The sequence below is a fragment of the Caloenas nicobarica genome, chromosome 25 (genome assembly GCF_036013445.1).
Source record: "Caloenas nicobarica isolate bCalNic1 chromosome 25, bCalNic1.hap1, whole genome shotgun sequence".
NCBI classification, from domain to species: Eukaryota; Metazoa; Chordata; class Aves; order Columbiformes; family Columbidae; genus Caloenas; species Caloenas nicobarica.
This window is the reverse complement of record NC_088269.1, coordinates 4,385,444-4,408,096: the sequence shown is the minus strand read 5'-3', so window position 1 is coordinate 4,408,096 and position 22,653 is coordinate 4,385,444. Positions and strand designations below refer to the sequence as shown.

Here is a 22,653-nt window from a genome sequence, read left to right as displayed (position 1 = left end):
TATGCCACTACAGGCTTCCTAAGAGACCTCGAGTCCTTAGTCCCAAGCTCTCCAAAGCACCGCATCTGTAAAGCAGGATTAAATACATGCTTTAACTCACCTTTTGTCGCCTTGCAGCCTCTTCGGAAAAGGGAATGGCTCAGGTCAGGACTCAGGGCTGCCAACTCTAAGCGTTCAGAACCATCAGTCAGGCCTAAAAAAAATAACGAAGAGACCAGGAGATTAAGGGCAAAAAAAGCATTCAGAGTTCTTTTTATTTGCTTTCTCAGGTTTACATTGCTCGGGTTTGTGTTTTCAAGCATTTCTCTAGATCCTCGAGACCTAGAAAGCTCCTTTCTTTTTGTTTAAAATCACAACAAAACTAACCGAAAGCTGAGACTGAGCTATTGACACGACTGCAGGGATCAAGAATTTAAGGAAAGCAACAAACAAAACCTGCATGTTGGAGGTCAGAACAGTCGAAAGGTGTATTTCTTTGACAGGATCGGGGTATTAAAAACCCAAAGGCAGCTCCTGAAAATGAACAGCAAACCCCACGCGTCCTTGGGGCAGCAAACTGGGCCAAGAAGAACCCTCAGGCCCCAGCCAGAGCAGCTGCTGTAAAAACCCAGGGTCTCGACAGCCCGTATCACACAAGGATGTTAATTGGGGTGCAGAAGGTACCACGGCACCCTGATATAGACACAATGGTACCCGTGGGGTTGTTTTTCTCAAGCAGAAGCACCTTTACTGGCCCAAAGCACAGCCTGGCCGGTGGGCAGACTGGTCCACACTGGGAGCTCTTTGTCCGTAACTACATCAAGTTCCCCGCGCCAGGAAAATTCTCCTTTTGCTCAGGTTGGACAGTTGCTCCTTTGTTCATGCTCTTGCCTCGAGCGCGGCAGTAAGATGACTCAATGAAATGTTTTCTATGTGGGTGGGAAGCAATTGGAGTCTATCAGACTGGAGACACCGTCAACGAGGTAAAATCGTTCTGCTTCCCCTTTTTGTTTGCCACAAAAAGAAAAAAAAAAAAAGAAAAAAAAAAGCTGTGTGTCCTGCCAGCTCTCTCCAAATTCTCCGTGAAGGAAAGAAATGGAGCTGAAAGGCCTGATTGTGGCAGAGCCAGCAGGTGCAAACTCTTCATGGAGCGCGTGGGGATGAAGGAGGCAGAGGATGGGAGATGAGGCCTCCGCTGTAGATCCCTCCTTTGCCACGCACGCGCGTTGCCTCGCGCAGCCCCACCGCAGCTTTGAGTGGTTCCTCCTCCCTCCTAAAACCCGGGTTTAGGGGTTGGGCCGCTCTTTGTGCGGAGCGAGCGGAGCCCAGATGGTGTCCAGCCAGCAGAGACTCGTGCTGGACACCACGTCGTAACGTGCACGATTCCCCCGTCCCTTGGCAAAACTGAGCCAGGCCTCACCTAGCACAAGTCTAAACAATACAAAGAGCAATACCTTAAAAAAAAAGGAACTAAGCCCACAGTGTTTAACTCACAATGATCTGCATTGTCACCCCTGCTGCGCAGATGGAGAACATTAAACAGCTTGTACCTGTGCACACAATTGCACAACATGTGGCACAGGCAGAAATGGGGTTGCATGTGTTTTCTGAGAAGGATTAGCCTTCAAAAAATCACCTTAATCGTGTTGAGAAGTTACGAGAAGTTAGTAGTTATGGAGAAATATATCAGAAGGGCCTGCACCTTCAATTAACTACCTACAGTCTGCATTAGATTGCTACTGTACATACATTACATTGGTGCAGGAGAATTAAGCAAAATGCAGCTAACGAAGAGGGATACAGGAGGAAGATGAAGTAACCGTTTTTTGTCCTACGTTTTCAAGAAAAGGGAAGGAAGGAACATGCTTGTAACATACCATATATGTCCACGATCTTCTCCAAGACAAAAAGGGTGACAGAGATGTAAAAAGTTTGTGATGAGGTTTTTTCGTTAGTCAGAATCGGATGACAGTCGGCGATCTGATTAGAGCCACACTAAAAATAAGTCATCTGGTGCTCGCTGAGTTAGTTTCAATCACAGCTCAGGTGGAAGCATTTTCCTTTATATTAAACCTTGGCAGTACGAACGTAGCCGAGTGCTGCACATAAGCTGAGGAGCAATAACTAATGGCTAAAAGGGGAGTGACTTTTCCAAACACTCTGAATAGGTCTAAAGCAGCGGATTATTAAATCCTTCAACAGAAATCCAGAAAATAAGAAGGATAAAACCGAGGAAAAGGATAATTCACTTTGGGAATATGTGAGACAACAGAGGCAAGCACAAGAAAAAGCCTTATGAAAGGAGCAGGTTTTAAAGAGGAGCTGCAGAGCTGGTCCAGGGGCTCTGGAAGGCAATAGAAGCTCTTCTGTTGAGTTCGATGGGTTTGGATCAGCTCTGGAAACGGAGGGGAAGGGCCTGGGGCTGGCAGGGACAGGCGGGTTGTGGGGAGACTGGAATGCAACTGGGAGCAGCCGGAGGAAGCAAACAGGAGCGCAGGGCTGGAACGCAGATGCAAGAGCCACACGGTTGTGTTTGCACGTCCGAGAAAAATAACCCGCAGGCTGGTTCGGGCTGGAGCTCGGGGAGCAGAAAATGGAGGTGGAAGGGGGTGAAATCGCATATTCCTTCCCCGTCGGGGGCCGCAGGACGTGGAGGATTCGCCACGGGCAGAGCTGCTGTTTGCTGAACCTGTCCCAGGTCAGATGGGGGAAGCAGAAGGGAATAAACGGAGACACATGGAAGAACAAAATTATGTCTTTCAACTGCATCAGTTATACCACCTCTGTTACATGGGTGCCCTTGCTGTTGTAGCTGAACATACACCCATTGCAGCGCAGGGGAAACAGGTACCTACGTTATTTACACGCTCCTGAAGATCCCTGTCAGCTGCAAACCTGGTTCAAAGCGAACTTCAGGACAAGGCAGAAGCAAAAAAGTGATTCGAACCCCGATTTTCCCTGAGCTCAGTCTAGTGCCCCAGTACGAAACGATCATTTCACTTTTAATATCTCAGTTTAATCTCACACAGGCAGGATTTGTTCAGACCCTCAGTGCTGGAGCGATTTGCACCTTTTTCTGCATCCCTTTAATTAAGCTGATAGCACTTGAGTTTAAAATACCAATATTCTAGTTATTAAACGCTGAGATAAACTTGTCATCCCATTTCACCCCCCTATGAGTAACAAAACTGCTCACATAGCTGTTGCACAATTGTTCAAGGGTTTCAAAGGACTTTTCCATCAGTTTCTATCAGACCATTACGGAATCGCTGGAGCAAGGGCAGGAACATCAGATGCTTCTCAACTCACAAGACGAAATTACCTCCGATTCCCTTTCAAGTCCACCCAAGACCTTCAGCACATCACATTTCCCTCTTAACGCCAGATTTTGCTGGGATGTTGTGTCTATTCATAAAGTTTTGAAAGTACAGCTTATTAAGAACGTTAGCTTAGGAGGCTGGTGGGGTCAGTACATGGTTTTCAAGAGAGAATGGGCTGAGACAAATGCCTGGATAGCAGCCACTCGTCTTTAAAATCAGTTGTTCACAGTTATTTTTCTTAATTATTTTTGTAAGGCAAAGATGTAGTCCAAGAATGCACTGCTTGTTTCCATTCATATAACATTTAAAATATGAAGTTGTCTGCCTTCTAGACTAAGCTTCATCTTCACAGGACTAAAAAGACACCGAGATAAATGAAATTCCACGGCTCCTCTCCGATGAACACCCTGGCAGGGGTATGTCCAAACCTTTCACAATGAATTCTTTGCCTAAAGTGCTATTTCATAACCTGGGATGGCGGCACGGTTTGCTGTGGTATGTGACTTCTTCAGCATAGATTTTTAGAATGTTATTAGCCAAATCTCACCCTGATTGCTCACTTGTCTCGATCCCCTCTTAATCAGATATTATCCCACGAACCTCAAGCAAACATTACTAATAGAGGTGGAAGGGGCAGCAAAAGCCCCGGTCGGTGTTTGTACTGCAAATATGATTCACAGATACAGAATTACATGCACCTTTACTGCTGCTCTGAGCCCTTCCCTTCCGTACAGATTAAATAGCAATCAGCAAGAACCTAAATCCATCCTTACACCCGTTTTACCCTAAAACTCTTGAAAACCTCCCCATTCCGTGAGCCACCAGCGCTACCCACTGCTTCTACTGCAGCTTTTTGCCGGCCAGCCTATAAAAAGACATTAGGACCACCTTCACCTCCCTCTTTATTTAGGTGTTTATTTTTATTTTTCCCGATGAGCAGTTAGTTTTGCGGAGCTCATTTCAAAGCAGCCACCGATACCTCACGATTCGTGTGACACTAGCGAACCGGCAGGAACTTCCGTAACGCTCCGTGACTTGAAAATTGTGCAACACCTTCAGCAAACACTTCCTCGTATGGGAACCAGAATAAAGCCGAGCGAGTCCCTCCCTCCCCGTTCACCGCACAGAGAGAGCGGCTCAAAACGAGACCCCCCGGGGACCCAGCGACCCCACGGCCGGACAGACGGCACCGACATGACCAACAGAATTCTCCTTTCTGTCGTTTTGCTGCATTTTCTCCAACAAGGTATGACTTCGTTTTTTTTTTTTTAAAAAAAATCCTTTATCAGTGGTTGCTACGGATCACTTTGTAAAGCTTTTATGAATTTTTAATAATTAACATGTAGGTAATGCCGAAGGACAGTGATTTAAAGCCACTGAACAAAAAAAAAATAATATTGCTGAAGTTAGGGGTGTTTGCTCTTTTCTCTTTCTGTTCAAAGCAATTATCTAAAATTCTCTAGTTAGAGAATTCCTTACTTGTGTGAAAACTGACTGTAGAGCACCTGAAGACCCAGAACCGCTTAGTTTTGTGAGCCAATTAATGTATTTCTCCTGCAAGTCAGCAGACGATTTGTCCGATTGGGACAACTTATTTAACTGACACCATTTTTGGCCACAAAAGACTTTTACTTGAATTCATCTAATGACGTTACCTGAATTAAAGTAGTTATCACCCTTGTTATCTGTGTGATACTTCAGGTTATGAGTTTTCATGTGACTTAACCTTCCCACTCCACCCTTTTTTTCTCCACGTGCATTGTTTCTTTGAATTCATGTCAACAGGGAACAGATTTTTTCAGAGGTTGGCGCGCACAAGCATGCACAGGTTTTATAGATACAATTAGACATGTAATTTGTATTCGGGCATGTATCTTTGTGATTCCCTTAGTTGCACAGGATATCTGAACATGTGTACAGTACTAATGCTCAAGGTGTTACGTATTTTGTTTCTTGACAAAAAACGAACCTTTGTTGTCAGTGAAATCCTCGCTAATTGTTTTTCTTCCTGGTTTAGGCTCTTGGAAAAGTACATAATCATCTGTTCTTTACCAGCACTTTTTCTAGCTGTTGTAAGAGACTCAAGGAATTTCTACCGGCTCAAGACAATGTCTGAAGCGAGACAAAGACAATACACTGAGTCGAGGAAAAAAAACTGCCTCTAAGAAACTGTTCGTTCCAGGACAAAACGAACCCCTTTTCCTCAAAATACTCTTTGTATCAAACCGTAGGAAAAGGACAAGCTTAGTTCGGAGTCTCCATTCAAATCTGGCCTAAACTTGAGCTGTCTGGGCTGCACTTGGCCTTGTAAAGACTCCGCAACTGGGAGCGGGGAGATCAAACCGAGCACAGAACTGTTCCCAGAGACCTAAAATATCCCTGTGACCATTACATTAAAACCTACTTTAAGCTCATGGAAAGACTTGGTCTGCAAAGCAAGAGATTTTTTTAAAAGCAAACATGATCAGTTGCTTAAAATAAAATAGAAAAAACACCATTGTAAATTACAGTACCAAACTTGCACGTAGTTATTTGCTGACAGGGTGTGTGCATGGATAGTGACTGTGAACAGCATTTATTGCCAGCTTCAGATTTATTGCAGCGCTCGGCTTCGTTAAGATACAACCAAGTTCATCCTGCAATCAGTTTTGAAAAGGAGCTAATCAAATAAACCAGTTAGAAAGAATTAATCTGTTTATTTTACCGGAACAATTAGCATGAGGACGCGCTCTGCCCCAGATACAGAAAATCACAGTAATTGGGGGCCCCACGCTTGTAAAAATCTGCCTTTGAGGGAGACAATTAAAACAGGAGTCGCACTCTCCCTTTGCTGCTCATGGTTTGGGGTTTTTATTTTCCAAATACAGGCTCTTGCACTTAGTGCTGAGCCCTCGAGAATTTGCCCATTCAGGTGAAATAACCTTTTGCAGGAGATTAAAGAATTTAGGAGGCATTTAAACCTGGTGCTGCCTTGTTGGAAGCTCATCCATCCCTTGGAAGACCCTCTTTTCTCCAATGTTGTCCACCAGCTGCCGTTCTTAACTCCAGACGATGCAGCATCCTGCAAGTCGCACCACAAATTAACTTCTATCAAGATTCACCCCAAAAATAGAAATAAACACTTTTCATCAGCACTGTATTTCCTCAATAAGTTCCTCATAGCCCCTGCGGACACACAAGACATCTTGCAATTAAGACCAGTAAAATGGTCAGGAATCATCTGGATTCCTTATCGCCTTCAAGATTTTCTTCCTTTATTGCCTATATCCTATTATTTTACCCAGCTTTGTTCAAATGCCTTCTGTGCTGTCACAAGCAACCACCTTCAGTCTGACTCAATAGGTAAGAGCGCACCTATTCAACTATTTAGTGAGAAGAGCAGCTAAAAAGCTTTCAAAAGGAAAAATCTCGGCTTGGTCGAGACTTGTGGTGAACTATTTGAGTTTATTTGCTGATCTAGAGCCAGTCTTAGCTTGTATGTCATCCTGCAATAAGGGTTGGAGATCACTAGTTTCCCAGAACCACAGAACTTTAATTCATGCAAAATGCAAAGGTTGCACCTTGCATAAATGGTTGAACATGTTGATACTCGAAACCCGGAAAGAAATCCAGAGCGAATTGCATCAAATATGTTGACACCTGGAAATAGCCAAGGTCTGGCAACTCATCCGAAATCCAGAGCATAACAAACCTCCCGTCGGGTTTCACAATGGCCGGAGCATACACGAGAAACCAGCGGCGCAGCAGATCAATGACTCTACGGCCCGAAAGAGTCAGCCTTGACAAACGTGAAATACGGTGTTTAATAAGCTGATATTGTGTTTTCATAAATATACATCTGTTTCTCCCTAGGGAGCACGAGCAAGAAATTACTTGGAGTTGAGCGATATGAAGTGGTTTATCCACAGAAATTGCACGCAGTACATAAAAGAGATGCAGAAAGAAGCAAAGAGGTATTAAAAGAGATGGGGAGATGGGGATGGTTTTCTGAAGCGAGAGTAGCCTTAATTTTCAAGGGCAAGAGAATTTGGAGCCAGACACTGATCTTGCAAAATGAAACGAAAGACAAAAGAGTGACCCTGTACTTGTATTTCTGCAAAGGTGTTTGGTATTACTCAGATTTTGCACAACCCATAGATATTTTAATTTGAAGCAAATTAAATCAAATGCTGGAAACTAAGCACGGTCTTACATACTTCAAGAGAGTTATGAAAATGTTTGAATTTAAGTGTCTGCTTCAGCACTTTCCTGAATATGCGGGGTATGATTGCAGAAACACGTTTGCAAAGTTAAATTTCTTCCTCTAATTAAAAGACATGAAACAGAGTGACCTCCTGCTTATTCTTTAACTGGCAGAACACTTATTTTTGGTGGGAAGAGGAGGCAAAGAATGCGGTTGGCAACTCCATAGCAGGAATTCTAACAGTCCATATTCTAACACTTAAATCTGTTTATAGACCAAATACGCTGACACAGTGGAGTACGGAATCAAAGCCAGCGGGGAGGAAGTCGTACTGCACTTACAGAAAAATAAGTAGGTTTGGTTCATTTTTGCCTTTTTCCTCACTGTAAGTGGCTCTGGAGGGTATTCAGGATACAAAGAAACAGGACTTGGTCTCCTGTAAAACGGGGATTTTGGTAAATACAACCTTTCAACTTATTTTGAATAAGAATTCCGCTTGACTCTTTGCAGGCATCTCTTAGCCAGAGACTACACTGAAACGGTTTATTCTGATGACGGTCGACAAATAACAACAAGTCCTCAGATCAAGGTAATAAGAAAATATTTCCTTCCCTCATACTTGCAGCCTTGGGGTCTGTATGAGATTCATGGGTCCGTGAAATAATAGCACATATTGGACAGAAAGGAAATTATTTAAATCAAGGTTAGTAAGGAAGCGATCAGCAGGAACAGGGGGAACTTGAGTGAAATAAATGTGCATAAAGAATCCTGGGTTGTTTAGGCTTGGTGGGGTTTGGTTTGGTTGGTTTGAAGGCTCTTAGAACACAGAAACGTTCATTAGACCTTAGATCCTTAAGTCAAGTAAGCCACGAAAAGTTTTCCCCTCGTCGTATGTTTTAATGTAATGCATTAATTTTAGTCTCATTGAAGTTACTGCATCTGATCACTGGGTATTAAACTAAAAAGTGTTTCCTTGAAATCTGGCCACAACAAACCCCTTTGGCATGGACCTTAATTCAAGAGAGCATGTCAGCATGTGCTGAATTTTGAGCAGTGAATATGCGTATTCTTATTTTCACGTACCGGTAACCCTGAGCAGAGCCCAGCAGGATTGGATTTGTCACAATCTGGGTCACTGTGTTGAAGGATAACGATAATATTCCATAGCAAACATGTTAATAGTCCCCAGCTTATTTCATTTGAAGAACCTCCTTGAACAGGAGATTTCCTCGGACAGCGCGGTTTGTTGTAGCTCGTGTAGTTTTTCTTCTGACACCGTATTTTTTCTTTCTAACCAGGATCACTGTTATTATGAAGGTTACATCCAGAACGATGCTGATTCCTTAGCGAGCATCAGTGCTTGCAGAGGCCTAAGGTAAGGTGGGGGTTTGGATCCCAAAGGGTACAAATACCAGAATCCTAGGAGGATATGTTTTCCAATTTAAGTAGTACCAGGATGTTAATAAGCGGTGTTATCTTTTATTCATGCTTACAAGGAAATGCAATGGTCCATTTGGGCTTAATGCTGTTAGAAATAACGTTGCCATCTTGATTGAGTCCTGCGGATTCAAAAGATGACAGTCTAACTGGTTTTCTTAGGGGATATTTTGAGACCCGTGGTCAGAAGTACCTCATTGAGCCCTTGGGAACTTCAGACAGAGACGAACACGCCGTCTATAAGTACGAGGAACTCGAACAGAAGTCCATAAAAACCTGCGGGCTGATCAATAATACCTGGGAAGCGGATTCCGGTGACCCCATCAACGACATCTTCAAATCCAGCAACAGCCCAGAAGTAAGTTCAGAGTTAAACCACTGCCCCGTGAGTCCGTGTCAGAAAAGGAATCGTGACCGTAGAGAATTCTGCGGGAGCACAAATCCCACTTTGGTGACACCTCCAGAAAAGACGCGGTTGCAAACAGCGAAGCATCATCAGATCGGAAAGAACCCGTAAAAATCTCACCCGTCTGAGATCTCTATGTCACCACCTGAGTTAAGCCACATACCACCCACAGGTGGCCATATATATCTTTAAACATTTAAATACTTCTTAACATCTAGCCTAACACTCATAATCTTAACAAATAATTTTAATATCTCTCCTGCTTTTCGTCATTTTAAAACAAGGCGGGTCCATTCTACATGACTTGGCTAAAGAAATAACCCTCATAACTAACACAGGGGGCTGAAATTGCGAAGGTTGAGACTGAAACGGGCCTTAGAAACCATTTAAATGTCTCTTTTCTTCAGATCAAAGAATACCTGAAAGCAAAAAAATACCTGGAAGTTTACATAGTTGCTGACAACACTTTGGTGAGTACCGAAAGGATTTTTTTCCTCACTTCACCAGCTAGAGATGAGATTTCTAAAGCAGGTACAACCCAAATCCCTGGGCTCCTACCACAATTACAGCCCTACACTGTATTTTACCTCTGACTTTGGCCAGGAATAGGATTTCTCATGTCGATTGACTTTGAAAATCTCCCCTGGTCTCCTCTCCTTTTCCTAACAAACAATATTTACTTTTTTAGTATAAGAAGTATGAGGAAGATGTTAAAACTGTCAGAGAAAGGATATTTGGAATAGTCAATTACGTCAACATGGTAAGAGCAAATATAGCCAAGCGAAATTGAAATAGAAATTATTTATAATTTTTTTCTTGGCAAACATCATGAATTTTCATTATTACGTGTAGGAAAGAATGAAAACTGAACTTCAACGCAATTTATTAAGTGAATTTAACAGATCCGTCCATATTATCTTGTTCTTTGCCTTGAGATATGACATTTCTAGAAAGGAAGATTTATACTGTATTTTCTTATCACTTGTTAAAGTGAATGATTGAAATCCTTCGAAAGAATGAAGCAATTCTCAATTCTTGATTTCTTTCGCAAATCAAACTTCTTCAAATACATTGCTGGAATCTTCGAGTATTTTCAAGCCATTTTTTACAGTTAAGTGTGGGCAAAAAAAAGATTTCATGTGTTGTTTGCTGGGTTTCTGTTGCAACTTTTAAGTGCAGGAAAACTTAAATCGGGTCTGGAGGGGACTATATTACAAGTGACAAAAATGAAGCCATTACCAGGATAAGCGTTTGCTTCATTGAAAAATGAAAACGCTGTTTTTCTGCTGCAGGTTTATAAGGCCATAAATATCTACGTGGCTTTAATTGGCCTGGAAATCTGGACCGACGGTGACAAATGTCTCCTGAGCCGCGCTGCAGGGTTCACTCTGGACAGTTTCTCCAAGTGGCGTCTCTCGGATTTATTGAAGAGGAAAAGAAACGACAACGCTCAGCTCATCACGTGCGCATCGTTCTCTTTCCTATTTGCATTCCCAATTACTTCCAAGGAATTAGCTCTTTAAAAACTGGGCACCAACCAGTCAGAGACGCCTGGTTTTCATGCTTTCCAGTACCAGGCTGGTTAATAAAACGGACTTGACTTCGGATTTTCTTCCCGGTCACATCGCCGCATTTCACTTTGCTTTTCTTCTCCCTTACAGGGGCTACGACTTGGAGGGGACAACAATTGGATTGGCCTTTCTAAAATCCATCTGCAGTGATATATATTCTGCAGGTATTATTCAGGTCTGATTTATTTTTATTTTATTTTTTTAAAAGGTTTTTCTATGGTATCTTTTTACTCAACCAGCAAAGAACATTTACAAAAATCACTGGTTGTACGACATTTTTAATATTTGCCAGCCTAACTTCCTCGTGTTTATTCAAAAATTAATTTTACCGATTTATTCATGTTCGTTAGTGGTGTCTTATTGTTATTATTATATAAAGCAGCATAAAGCGTGGAACAGACGCATGCATGGATTGAACAACATATCAGTCCTTACGCAGCAGTGAGGATCATTTCATCTGGACGACAAATCGTCCTATTTCTTAGCTACAGGGTGCTCCTACTGGTTCTAAAATATAAATAAGAGCCTGTTCTTTTTTTCCACAGGACCACAACAGGAACGAAATGGCCGTTGCGGCCACCGTGGCACATGAGATGGGCCACAACCTGGGCATGAGCCACGACACCAACAGCTGCACCTGCAGCGACAGAGTCTGTATCATGACAGACACCGTCAGGTACGAGCTGGGATGGAAAATCCAAGGGTGTCATTGCACGGAGCAGTTCAGGATGGGCTTTGGATAAGCTGCCGGTTCCCAAAATGGAGTAGTAATTTTTTTTTGTACGTATTTGGAGAAATTGTTGCGCCCGGCAGTTTGGGGGACGGTCACTTGTTTGATTTCTCTAATAAAGGGCGTTGCTTCTTGCTATGCCCATCCTAACATAAACCCTCCTGCTTTCGCAACACAGTTCTATTGTCCCCAAGAAATTCAGCTCTTGCAGCCTCCAAAGCTTCGAGAAATACATGCTGAGCGACATGCCCAAATGTTTAACTAACGTCCCAGATGCGAACAGCATCATAGCACCTCCAAACTGCGGGAACGGCTTTGTGGAAAAGGGGGAGGAATGCGACTGCGGCACTCCCGAGGTAACGCGGACCGGGAATCAAATCCTCCTCGGAAGACGGAGTTTTATTCAGGCTGCAGAGTAACCGGTTTTAGTTTTTTAGTTTCTGAGGTAGCCGGTTCAAAGCTAGCCGAAGTATTTCTGTAGAAGCTGCGGTCAAATTGCTGATCACCCCTATAAAGTACGTGCCAAAGGGTGAAAAGCCGACCGTGTGGTTCGTCAGTCTGCGTTGACAGAGGAACTGAAAACGGGGAAAAGCCACACGCACAAAACCACCTCAGCAGAAACAAGTTCCTTGCACAACTTGTATCAGCACTTGCACCATCAAACATGCTTTGCGTTCTCTACGCACTCACCATGGCACGGCTTTAGCGAAATACGTTTTCAGAGAAGCGCAAGACAGGGGGTTGAGAATTCAGTACGGGGGCGGGGACCAAAATAGAGCAGCGTCCCGGGTCTGAGCGCGGGTTCTGTCCCAGGAGTGTGCGAACGACTGCTGCGACCCCGAGACCTGCAAACTGACGGAGGGTTCCACGTGTGCGCACGGAGAGTGCTGCGAAAACTGCCAGGTAAGACGCCTTTTCATCTCTAGTTTCTCGTATTGCCCAGGGTATATTTATTTTTCCCCATGAGAAGGCAGTAACACACCTTTCAAAAGTCCCAGTCCTCCTTCCTTCTAACTGCTGACGCTGGAATGGCAAGCGCACTTTGTCCACCCCAAACTGCACCACCACTATCGATTCAGTCAAATCTTTCAACATCCTGGAGAAATGAGCATTTTGATAATCCACTTTCTCCTGGAACGAAAAGCCGAGGAACAACCAGGCAAAAATCTTGTCAACTGACATAACCAACTTTCAATTTGATACGGATCTGGCCCCTCGTGCAACTTGTACCGTGAGGATGAGATTTGTCTCCCTTAATTTTACCCTCTGCTTCAGCGTGATTTTCGAACGGCATGGCAGAGCGGTGTGTTAAGCGTGGCGTTGCTTTTCCCCCCACTTCAGTATAAAAAATCAGGAGCTGTTTGCCGAGCAGTTAAGCACGACTGCGACCTGGCCGAGATGTGCACCGGCTCTTCTGCAAATTGCCCCCCGGATCGATTCCGCGTGAACGGACACCCCTGCGACTACGGCCAAGGCTACTGCTACATGGGAACCTGCCCGACCCGAGAAAACCAGTGCAAAGCTGCTTTCGGACCAGGTGGGCACAACTTGGCGTCGAAAAATAAGGTTGCCCGAGTCAAAGGGGAGAGACAGAAGGAGGTTTTGCCTGCTAACAGATCAGCAAAGGCCTTTAGTAAATCAGGAACGGAATATCTATATAAATGAGTTCTCATTTGTGGCGTACACTTTGTTATTATTTTTACATTTATAATCATGTGAGCTGAAGGTCAGAGCATAAAATGCAATGTATTTCCAGAGAAATGGGAAGCGGTAAGCGTCTTCCTCTTTCACACGACGCTTTTAAGAGTATTCTTTGCTTGATAGGAAGAGGAAATGTCTGTATTTCAAAACAGTGTCCAAATTTAGCATGCCTTTACGTTTGAGGGTGCACGGTGGCTCAGGCTCTTCCCAGTCCTAAACCATCTCCAGTCCTATGTCCCTTGTGCTAGGCAAGGTCTATTGGGTCGTACTGGATAGAGAGCGAACACACGGGACGGGTTCTGGTGTGTGTACACAATAACAGTGCCGAATTAATGCGTGAAGTGCCAGGAAGAGTCATTTAGGCACATGAGAAAGGCCGTTTCCTAGGCAGGTAAAGGAAATTCAATATTATGAGTTCTCCCAGGCAGAGAACCTAAACTAATCCCATCGCATTTTCCTCTTTCAGAGGCTACTGAAGGTGCAGCCTCCTGTTACCGGATGAACGAGAAAGGGGTTTATTACGGATACTGCAGAAAAGAAGAAGGCAGTCACGTCCCCTGTAAAAAAAAGTAAGCGCTGCGTTACAGAATTTGCTGGGATTTGGGAAGAGAGCCCATTCCTATTCAAACCAAGGGACAGAAGCAATGAGTGCACTATTTTAGACACACATATGTCCATTTAACTCTTCCTGTTCTAGTTTGAATATTGTGGTAAAGCAAATCTTGAGGTCAGGCTGAGAAGGAGCAAGTGTGTACATATATATATATATATATATATATATACATTTTCAAGCCTACTTGCGAAGACGACTGCATGTGTGTGCGTGCAAGGAAAGAGATTTTTGGACAGGGAACTTGAACTTCAGGTGAACCTCAGGGGTTGAGGACAGGTCAGTTAAATACTCATTTCTGCAAATTACTGTGGGCTACCTAATAAGCTCAAGGGGAATTAAGAACCTGCCACCTTCTACTCACTGAAAACACCACAGACCAAAATTCCTTTCTGCAGCTCTTTGAGTTCCTCTACGGACACAACCAATTGAAGCCGCAGGAAAGACCTGCTCGGGGAGTTTTGCTGTGCCACGTGTTGTTCTCTCGTTCTCCTTCCAGAGATATAATGTGTGGGAAGCTGTTCTGTGCCGGGGGGATGGAGATGCCTCGGGACGGGAGCCTGGTGACTTTTGGGTCCTGCAAAGCCAGTTTTCCTAGAAATGAAGGAGAAGACCCAGGGATGATTCTCGAGGGAACCAAGTGTGGGCCCGGGATGGTCAGTAGAGAAAAGCTTTTCTCCCTAGTATGCTCCTTTTTCAGTCTTTCTTCTTCAGTCTATCATTAGCTCTTCTACAACACAAGAAAGATTTTAAACAGGGCAGATTGAAGTGGACACTAAACTACTGCTGATCTAATCTGCCATATCTTCTGCCTTACATCTACCACAAATCAATGAAGAGCAAACAGGGACTGCTATCATTCCAATTTCCTCATGTTTGACCGCCGTCTTATTATTTTTTTCACTGACACAAAGGTATGTGGCAGCAGAAACATACCTCTGTATGAAGGGTTAAAAGATGGTGCACATATTGCTGTTTTTAATCATTTCTACAATGGATATGTTAGGCATCACTGAGTGCTGAGTCCAATTTCTTTGCTATATATTGCTACTTGGGGTAAAGATGAAGGATTGGAGTGGAAAGCAGCGACGTCTGCCCGTCTCTGTCTCTTCCCTTTGCTATAAAATATCCAGAGGTCAAGTGAAAAAATTTATACACATATCAAACTCCTAATGCAGGTTTAAGTGATTTGCAAAGCTGTTTCTATGACTCCTTTTACTCTGCAACACTTAACACGATAATGTACAAGCTCTGCATGTTCTGACAGCTATAAATCACTTTGGTAACGTTTGCCCTTTCTGTTTCAGGTGTGCAGCAACGGAGAATGCGTCTATGCTGAAGATGTCTTTAGATCGACCAACTGCTCTGCCAAGTGTCCTGGGCATGCTGTAAGATACGAGCATTTCATACTATTAACTTAAAAAAAAAAAACCGCACAAGAAAATTATGCAAAGGTCCAGAAATGCAGCCAAAAGTTCCCAATTTACAGACATACAGTAGCTGTGCTTTCCCTGATCTTCTCAGGTCTGTACCCAGAAAAGCAGAGGAGCCACCGATCATTATGCATATCAGCTACAGACCCTATTGATGTCAGTATTTAAGTCACTGGGAGAGGCATTTGCAAAAGCTGTGGAGTCAGAAGCTTCCTATATTTTTATGAAAGCAAATCTAACCAGATCAGTATTTTTGCTTCGGAGAGCACAAGAGACAGACCAACTCTGCTATTAAGATTTTTTGCCTTCTACCATAGCTGTCACTGCAGAAACACCTGCAAAAGGCACACGGGAGCAGTGAGTCGGTCCTTTACTGTGCACAACCGCTAAATTTTAGCCCAGGTGAAATGAGAGGAGGTTTCAATGAGCTTCTCAGGACCCCGACCCACTGAAATTTTGCGCTGTCAGCTTCAGTCCTGTTCCCACCCTGAAGATGTTCCCGGCTTTGTGCTCCCCAGGTGTGCGACCACGAGCTGCAGTGCCAGTGTGAGGAGGGCTGGGCACCCCCGACCTGCGGCCGCTCCTCCGCTCTCACCAGTAAGTGTCACCAGCAAGTGCCACGAGCTGCTTAACTCCAGCAAAACACCGCTCGATTGCATTAGGCGCCACGTTGCTCATCTGCAAACATTGCGTGTCTAGGTCTCCAGTTTCTGCTCACCTTTACGTTGCTGCAGCTCGTATAAATGGCTAGAGAAAGCTATTTTTCTAACCTGACAGAAGCGATACACCCCAGAGATTATTTAGAGCAGCAGGTTTTCCTTTCTCCATCCCGAGATAACGAGGACATCACGTCAGCTCGCTGTCAAATTTGAGTGGAGGCGAATTCTCAGAGGTTTTGCTGCGAAGGATGCAGATGAGTTCATTTCTTTATCATCTGCCTGGAGCTGGCCTTTAACTGATCTGCCTCGGAGGGAAAATGCTTGGTGTACTGATTTCCATGCATTTGGGGAAAAAATGAAGCCCTCGTTATTAGATACTTTTGCCCTCTCTCCACACTCACTAGAGCAGCATCAGCTCTCAACATTGGGGCTTGGTTGAGGCTTCGTCAAAGGAAATTTGTGAAGTCTTATTTGTATACAAAGCTGAAGACCTGTGCTCAGGTTCGGGTAACATCCTTTGAGAGAAAGGAATGACAATGAAATGATCTCTGAGGATGGACGGAAAGGGATGGGTTTGTTTAGCCCAAGGATGGCTCCAGAAATAACCAGTCTTCAAATATGGCAAAAATGGCAGGAATACTTTCCTTCCCATCACTGTTTGTGGCAGGAGAAGAAGCCATAAGCTTGAGCAACAGCAAGTACAAGTAGGGTCTAGAACTTGTGAAAAAAATTAGTTTGCTAATGGTCGTGATGGGAAACTGCTCAGTAATAGTGGATCTTTTAGGAAATATAAATTTGTGTTCTCTCTCCCTGACAGGCTTCGCTATTGTTGCCGGTGTGCTGGTTGTTCTCGCCGTCACAACAACTACTGCAGTGTTACTTATCCGCTTCCGAGTCTTCAAGAAAAGGTAAAATGCTTATCCCCACTCAGGGGAAAAAAGAATCTAAAGCCAAGCAACTTCTGGATAAGTTTTAAGCTTGGATTTTGAAAGGGGATGGAGGGAGTTAGACACTGGCAAGCCAAGGAAGTTGGTCCGTGACCTTTGGTTTTTTACTTCGGTAAGATTTACAGTTATACGTAATATTTGCGCAGCTGCCAGACCAGGAGGGGATCTGGAGCCACAAACCAAGTCTTTGTGGATCAAGAACAAAGATGCAGAGAACACCCTGTGCTGGCGCTACCTGCCCAGAAGGTGAGAGAAGGGAGGTGCTGGGTCACCTGTGGTCTCCCTGGGGCTGTAACCGAGGGGTCGAAACCTCCAAACTCATCAGCCAAAGCGCTCTGCATTTCCAGGAGGGCTTCAAAATGCTTGTCTAGGGCTGAGGGGACAGTGCTGTGAATCTCAGCACGAGGAGGGAGGGGAAAGCAGGTGGCACTGAGTCCCAGAGTCATCTGTCTGCAGGAGAGGAGCATCCCAGCACAGTGCACAAGGGCTCCATCCCATTCCATTGTTCCCTATTTCAGATGAACGATAAGAAACTTCTCCTGCCCGTACCTCCACCGCAGGAGAACAAACCACAGCTCCGGAGTGTAAGTACTTCTAGAGAATTTCTTTGCTTTCGTGTTGGCTTTGGGGAAGGCAGCACATACCAGTTCACCCCGTGGTAGAGACCCACAATGACAATCTGAGCCCAAAACTGGGGAAATCGCTGCACTCCAGATGGAACCCTGGATGTTCTTGCAGGGCCAGAGAGCGTTAAACATCCCAGACCTGCTCCTGAAATGAATTAATCCTTTTACCCCTCTTAATGCACTTTTTATATAGAACACAAGCCTGCACGTTCCCATGGGAATATGTGGATACGCACTTACGCAGTATGTATATAGGCTCAATATGTTTTCTATTCTCTTTTTTTTTTTACAGCCTGCCATAAGGCCAAAAGGTCCCCCGCCTCCTGTTCCTTCTACCAAACCGCTCTCTTCTCACAGAGAAGAGATTTTGGTAAGCACAACCCTGCAACTTTCCACATCTTTCATCTGAGTTGCAAATGACTATCAGATACCAATTAGTATTTTCAGTTTCTATGATTAAAAAAAAAATTCCATGTATCAGCTTGATTATAAAGCAGTCTATTTGAGCATGGATAGTTGATATGGATTAATTTAAACATTGAGAATACCTCAGTGGTCTTCTGAAACAGAAGATCTATATCCCTTTGTATTTGTATTATTGTGTCTTCTTGTATGTGAACAGCTTAATCTGATTCACGCCCGGCTTTTCCACTAGGAAAATGCTGTAGTAAATACACGAGATGACAGTAGCGGCAGCTGAGGTTCTGCGGCTGCTCAGACTGGAAAGCCTAACGATATTTAAAACACATTTGTGTTATAGGCACCAGAGAGAAAACCCGCTCATCTCCCAGCTCCCAAAGGCAAACCTCCACCTCCACCGAAGGTAACCTGAGTTTAAATGTGATCGGCAATTCTCTCAGGACGTAATTCCTTGAAACTGCACCAGGCACTGTGTGATTTAACTCCTCCTTTTTCACGTAGGCTTTAAAACCTCCAATTAACCCCAGAGTATGAAGCTTCTGAAGCAGGGCTGATCGAGACACCTGAAATTTTAAGGGACAATTTATTTGTCCCTTGGTTTCTCCACTTCTGGCAAAGTCAACCGAGATAGTCTTCCTGTTCTCTTTAAAAACAGAACAACCGACTGACAGCTGCTCTGTAAGGAAAGGTTTGGTTTTCAAACAGCGAGGAACTCTTTGGTGGTGACGTCAAGTTACCGTCCGAACGGAAACGGAGCAGAATCGCTCCTTGCACTGAGGTGTAGACTGGGAGTAAGTTGGGAAAGCTGCTGAACGCGTCCTAACTCCTGGGCTACCACTGGTAGATGTGGCTGCTCGGGGGCGCCCGGCGGCTCCTCTGCTTTTCTGGGTCCAGACCTGAGAAGGTCGGGGAAAGTGCGTCTGCTGTATGTTTGTAAATTGTGAACTTTTGGCGCCATTTCTGGACCTTCGCCAGCCCTCTCTTCCGCAACCCAGACCTCCTCCTTCATGCGCAAGTCACAAATTCTGGAAAAAGAAAAACTCTTCCTGCCCTTTGTGTCCAACTAGCCTTGGAACGATAAGATTACGCGCTGGAAACACTCTGGTTCTGGAGAGATCCTTTTGGATCGGATTCTCTTGTTAATCCTTAGATCACCTGTTAAATAAGGCCCCTCTGTTGAGGAGGTGGAACTGGAGACACGCTGAGGAGCAGAGCACGCAGGAGCCCAACCAAGCGCTCAGAGCTCAGGCTGCGCCGCTTTAAAACACCTTCCAGCCGCCACCATTGCCCTCGGACAGAGAAATTCAGAAAAGCACGGTCAACAAAATCCCTAATCATTTATTTCATTCGCCCCCTCGGCTCCAGAAATACCCGAGCGATTCTCCCTTCCAGGATATACACGCCTCGGTGTTTTCATTTAATTAATCTCACGGCAGGGTGTGTTATTGTAAAGTTGCTAATGAGAACCGGGCCGGGCACAGGGCTTGTTTTTGTGGGACGACGGTTTGCACGCTGGGTTAGTACTGAGGGTTCTTCATTCCTGTTGGCATCAGCCTTGTTGACACTTGGCACGATCTGCGTGACGCTCTTGGCGTTGGTGTTAATAATGCTGTGAGGGTGCTGGCACTGACGCTGCTGTGACCATTGGCACTGGTGTTATTCATGTGGTTGGCATCAATATTTTACAAGTGAAAGCGCACAGAAGTGTTTTTCAAAGAACGAAAATTTTTACCAGAGGGAGAAAAAAAAAAAAAAAAAAAGGAAAAAGAAAAAGAAAAAAAATGGCCCTGGACGCAAAGTACTCAAGATTTGATGGAGGTTCCAGTTTGAACTGGGTTTGGGTCTGGATCAGGATCAAAACGAGAGCGCAGATCCAAATCGATGATGGTATTTTTTACGCCCTTTAATTAATGTATATATGTAATTAATGTATTTACAAAGATTTCTGTATTAAAAGTGTTCTATCTAAACTTTTCAAAGATGATCATTTGTACGTGAAACATATGACAACAGTGTAAAGTGGGATCATTTATAACATTGCCAAATCCCTAAAACTCTCAGTTTGGACCTAAAAGATCATTCACAGGCATTGCCAAACACTGCCATGTTAGTCAGTAAAGCTGAATTAAATTTATAATAAGGGTTGACACGATACTACATCACAGTTTTCCTGCCACCTTAAAATTTGTTTCTGCATGGTTTCCACTTTGTGAGTACTCATGAATTTTCCAAGGATACCAAAGGGCTCCTCTGCAGGTACAATCTACTGGTGTGTTATGCAAACGTGACATCTACTGTCAAAAAGCCTCTACTGCAAGAGGATCGAACCTGGGAAAACTAAAGACATCTTTGCCACTCGGGTTGTCGGGAGCCTGCAGTTCGTAACCCCAGAGGACTGAGACATCAGATGCATTTCCCTTCGTGTTCCCACACTTTTTCCTAAACGGCAATAGTTTGATCCGGGTCCAGGCGCTGGCATCGTACACCTGAGATACAGGCGGGGTTTGGGCACAGCAGTTTGCCACTGCTTTGGGGATTGTGGTTTTGTTTGTTCATTTGTTTCTGGGGTTTTTCTAGTACGAGTGAGCCCCATTTCCCCTTATGGAAACATCTTTTTTCTGTTTCTTTTCAATCTCTGAATTTACGGCCCTCTTCCATCCCTCTTTTCCTTCTGTCTCTGAGGGACGGTCCTACCAAAAGAGAGCAAACCCTTTGCACTTTGCACCCCGAACCCAATCTTTGCTGTGAACATTTTTGGGGTGGACTTGAAAACACGGCCCACGCTGAACCATCACAACAATATTTGGCCCCCGAACGGTCCACTTTGCTGCGCAAATTCCACACTGGCCATTAGAGGGCAATGGGGCATGGAAAAGAAGTTTCTCTTGCTATGGGATGCCTGCTATCACCTCGGAGGAATCAATTCTGAATTTACTGCATCCTCTGACCTTGGGCTATAGATTCGGGAGACATTAGCAAGGACACATCAGCCAGGAAGAGTGGGAGACTGGAGCACATCCAGATTTTCAGACACAGAGGCACCAGACAACTAATAAATAGGCTAAACCAGATCCTTCAAACGTGACACCGTAGACAGAACACGCTAATTGATTCAGGCTTTACTGACCAGAAAACAAAGCGTTGTTCTACCAGCCCTATTCAAAATTAATAATAAATGTCACTTGCGACTTGAAATTAAGAATTTTCAGCCTTTTTTGCTTCCTTATACCAGTAGATCTTTCATAGCTTCATAGTACTGCATAAATCATTATAGTCTTAATAAATAAGTGAATAAAGGGCTGCGGGTTGAATCCACTGATGTGGAAAATTCAGAAAATATTAAGATTTCCCAGCTGTCAGACCCTAAGAATTCAGACCCTACTGTCTAATGGCTCTTGCTACGATGGACTTCGCAACTGGCCGATAAAATTAGTAAATGCGAACCACAGCCATCAGCTACTTAGCATCATTTACCAGTGGCTAAAAAGTGCCGGTCTTAAATCACCCATTTATTGATAACTTCCCGAGTATGGTATTGCTGGATGCTTCTAATCTTCCGCTGGTGCCGAGGAAATGGGAGGCACTGGGGTGGCTGGTGGGGGGCAGTAATTGCCCCCGGATCACTCTAAAGCCATCTTCAGAAAAGTGGCACCGATATGAACAGGCTGTTACTGCCAGCAGATCCATAAATAATTCTACATAATGCATGGCCCCAGCCTTTAGGAGGTCTAGGGGAAAAAAAAGAGAGAGGCTGAAATATTGATAAATGTGTCTGTGAGAGCTATTAAAAAAGGGAAAGGAGTTTCCATGGGATTGGTCTAAGCCACTGCGCCCAGGACAAGAGGGAAAACTTGGTCACAAAATAGACCTGAGTGCACAGCACCAAGCAACAGGATAAATGAGAAGAATAACACAACTTCAGCAGGACTTCAGAAACGGAAATATCCCCCTTCAGCAGTCAAAAAACCGCTGGGAAAGGGGAATTTTTCTAGCAAACCTCAGTACAGGTGGGGACAGAGCTCAGGTGCGTTCCCACTGCGCTGCAGATACAGAAAAGGTCTCTGAGACCTGGCCATGCACAGAGAAATGAGCTGCTCCCTGCCACGCACTGAATCTATTCTTTCATGTCCTTAAGTGCACTGGAGTAATGTATTTTCCATGTTACCTCTTGCAGTTATCACTGAGAGATGTGTCCCTGAATCCCATCAGTGGGCACGTCCCGTTAAAGTGCTGCACTGAATTGCTAAACATGTTTTATAAATCAGCTCAGCCAAAAATCCCTGCTACCCATCCTCATTCTGTGAGGAGGCTCCGTAATGGTAGAAAACCCATGAAATGACTTGAACAGGGGAGAAAACAAAAAAAATAGCGCAGTCAAGGGACAAGGTACCAAAACAGGGGAATGTGATTCATCCCCTTAGAGATGCCAACTGAGTATCTACAAGATCTGCTGCAGCATCTAACTCATTTTTGTGTCCACCCCTCTCCATCCTGTGCTTTTGACACCTTTGTTGCTGACACACACACCTGAGAACGGCAAATAAAAGTTCCCACTGCCTGGGTGACATTGCTCATGCGGCTTCCAGCCAGATTTCAAGGCAACAGCCCCTCTTCGATTCCCAAACGGTGCT

General features: G+C 44.3%; 1 protein-coding gene across 1 annotated transcript; it reads left to right on the top strand.

Annotated features, from left to right (window-relative positions):
• The first annotated feature begins 4,373 nt into the window (after window positions 1-4,373).
• LOC135998538 (zinc metalloproteinase-disintegrin-like NaMP) lies at window positions 4,374-18,556 on the top strand. Its single transcript, XM_065651754.1, has 24 exons — window positions 4,374-4,545; window positions 7,152-7,252; window positions 7,757-7,833; window positions 7,993-8,071; window positions 8,781-8,857; window positions 9,082-9,277; window positions 9,733-9,795; window positions 10,014-10,085; window positions 10,618-10,787; window positions 10,987-11,071; window positions 11,442-11,572; window positions 11,805-11,982; window positions 12,440-12,529; window positions 12,968-13,163; window positions 13,794-13,896; window positions 14,437-14,593; window positions 15,245-15,325; window positions 15,889-15,967; window positions 16,847-16,937; window positions 17,123-17,222; window positions 17,495-17,560; window positions 17,895-17,972; window positions 18,363-18,425; window positions 18,524-18,556. Exons 1-24 carry the CDS (start codon window positions 4,374-4,376, stop codon window positions 18,554-18,556), a joined length of 2,538 nt encoding a protein of 845 aa, XP_065507826.1.
• Window positions 18,557-22,653: the final 4,097 nt, after the last annotated feature.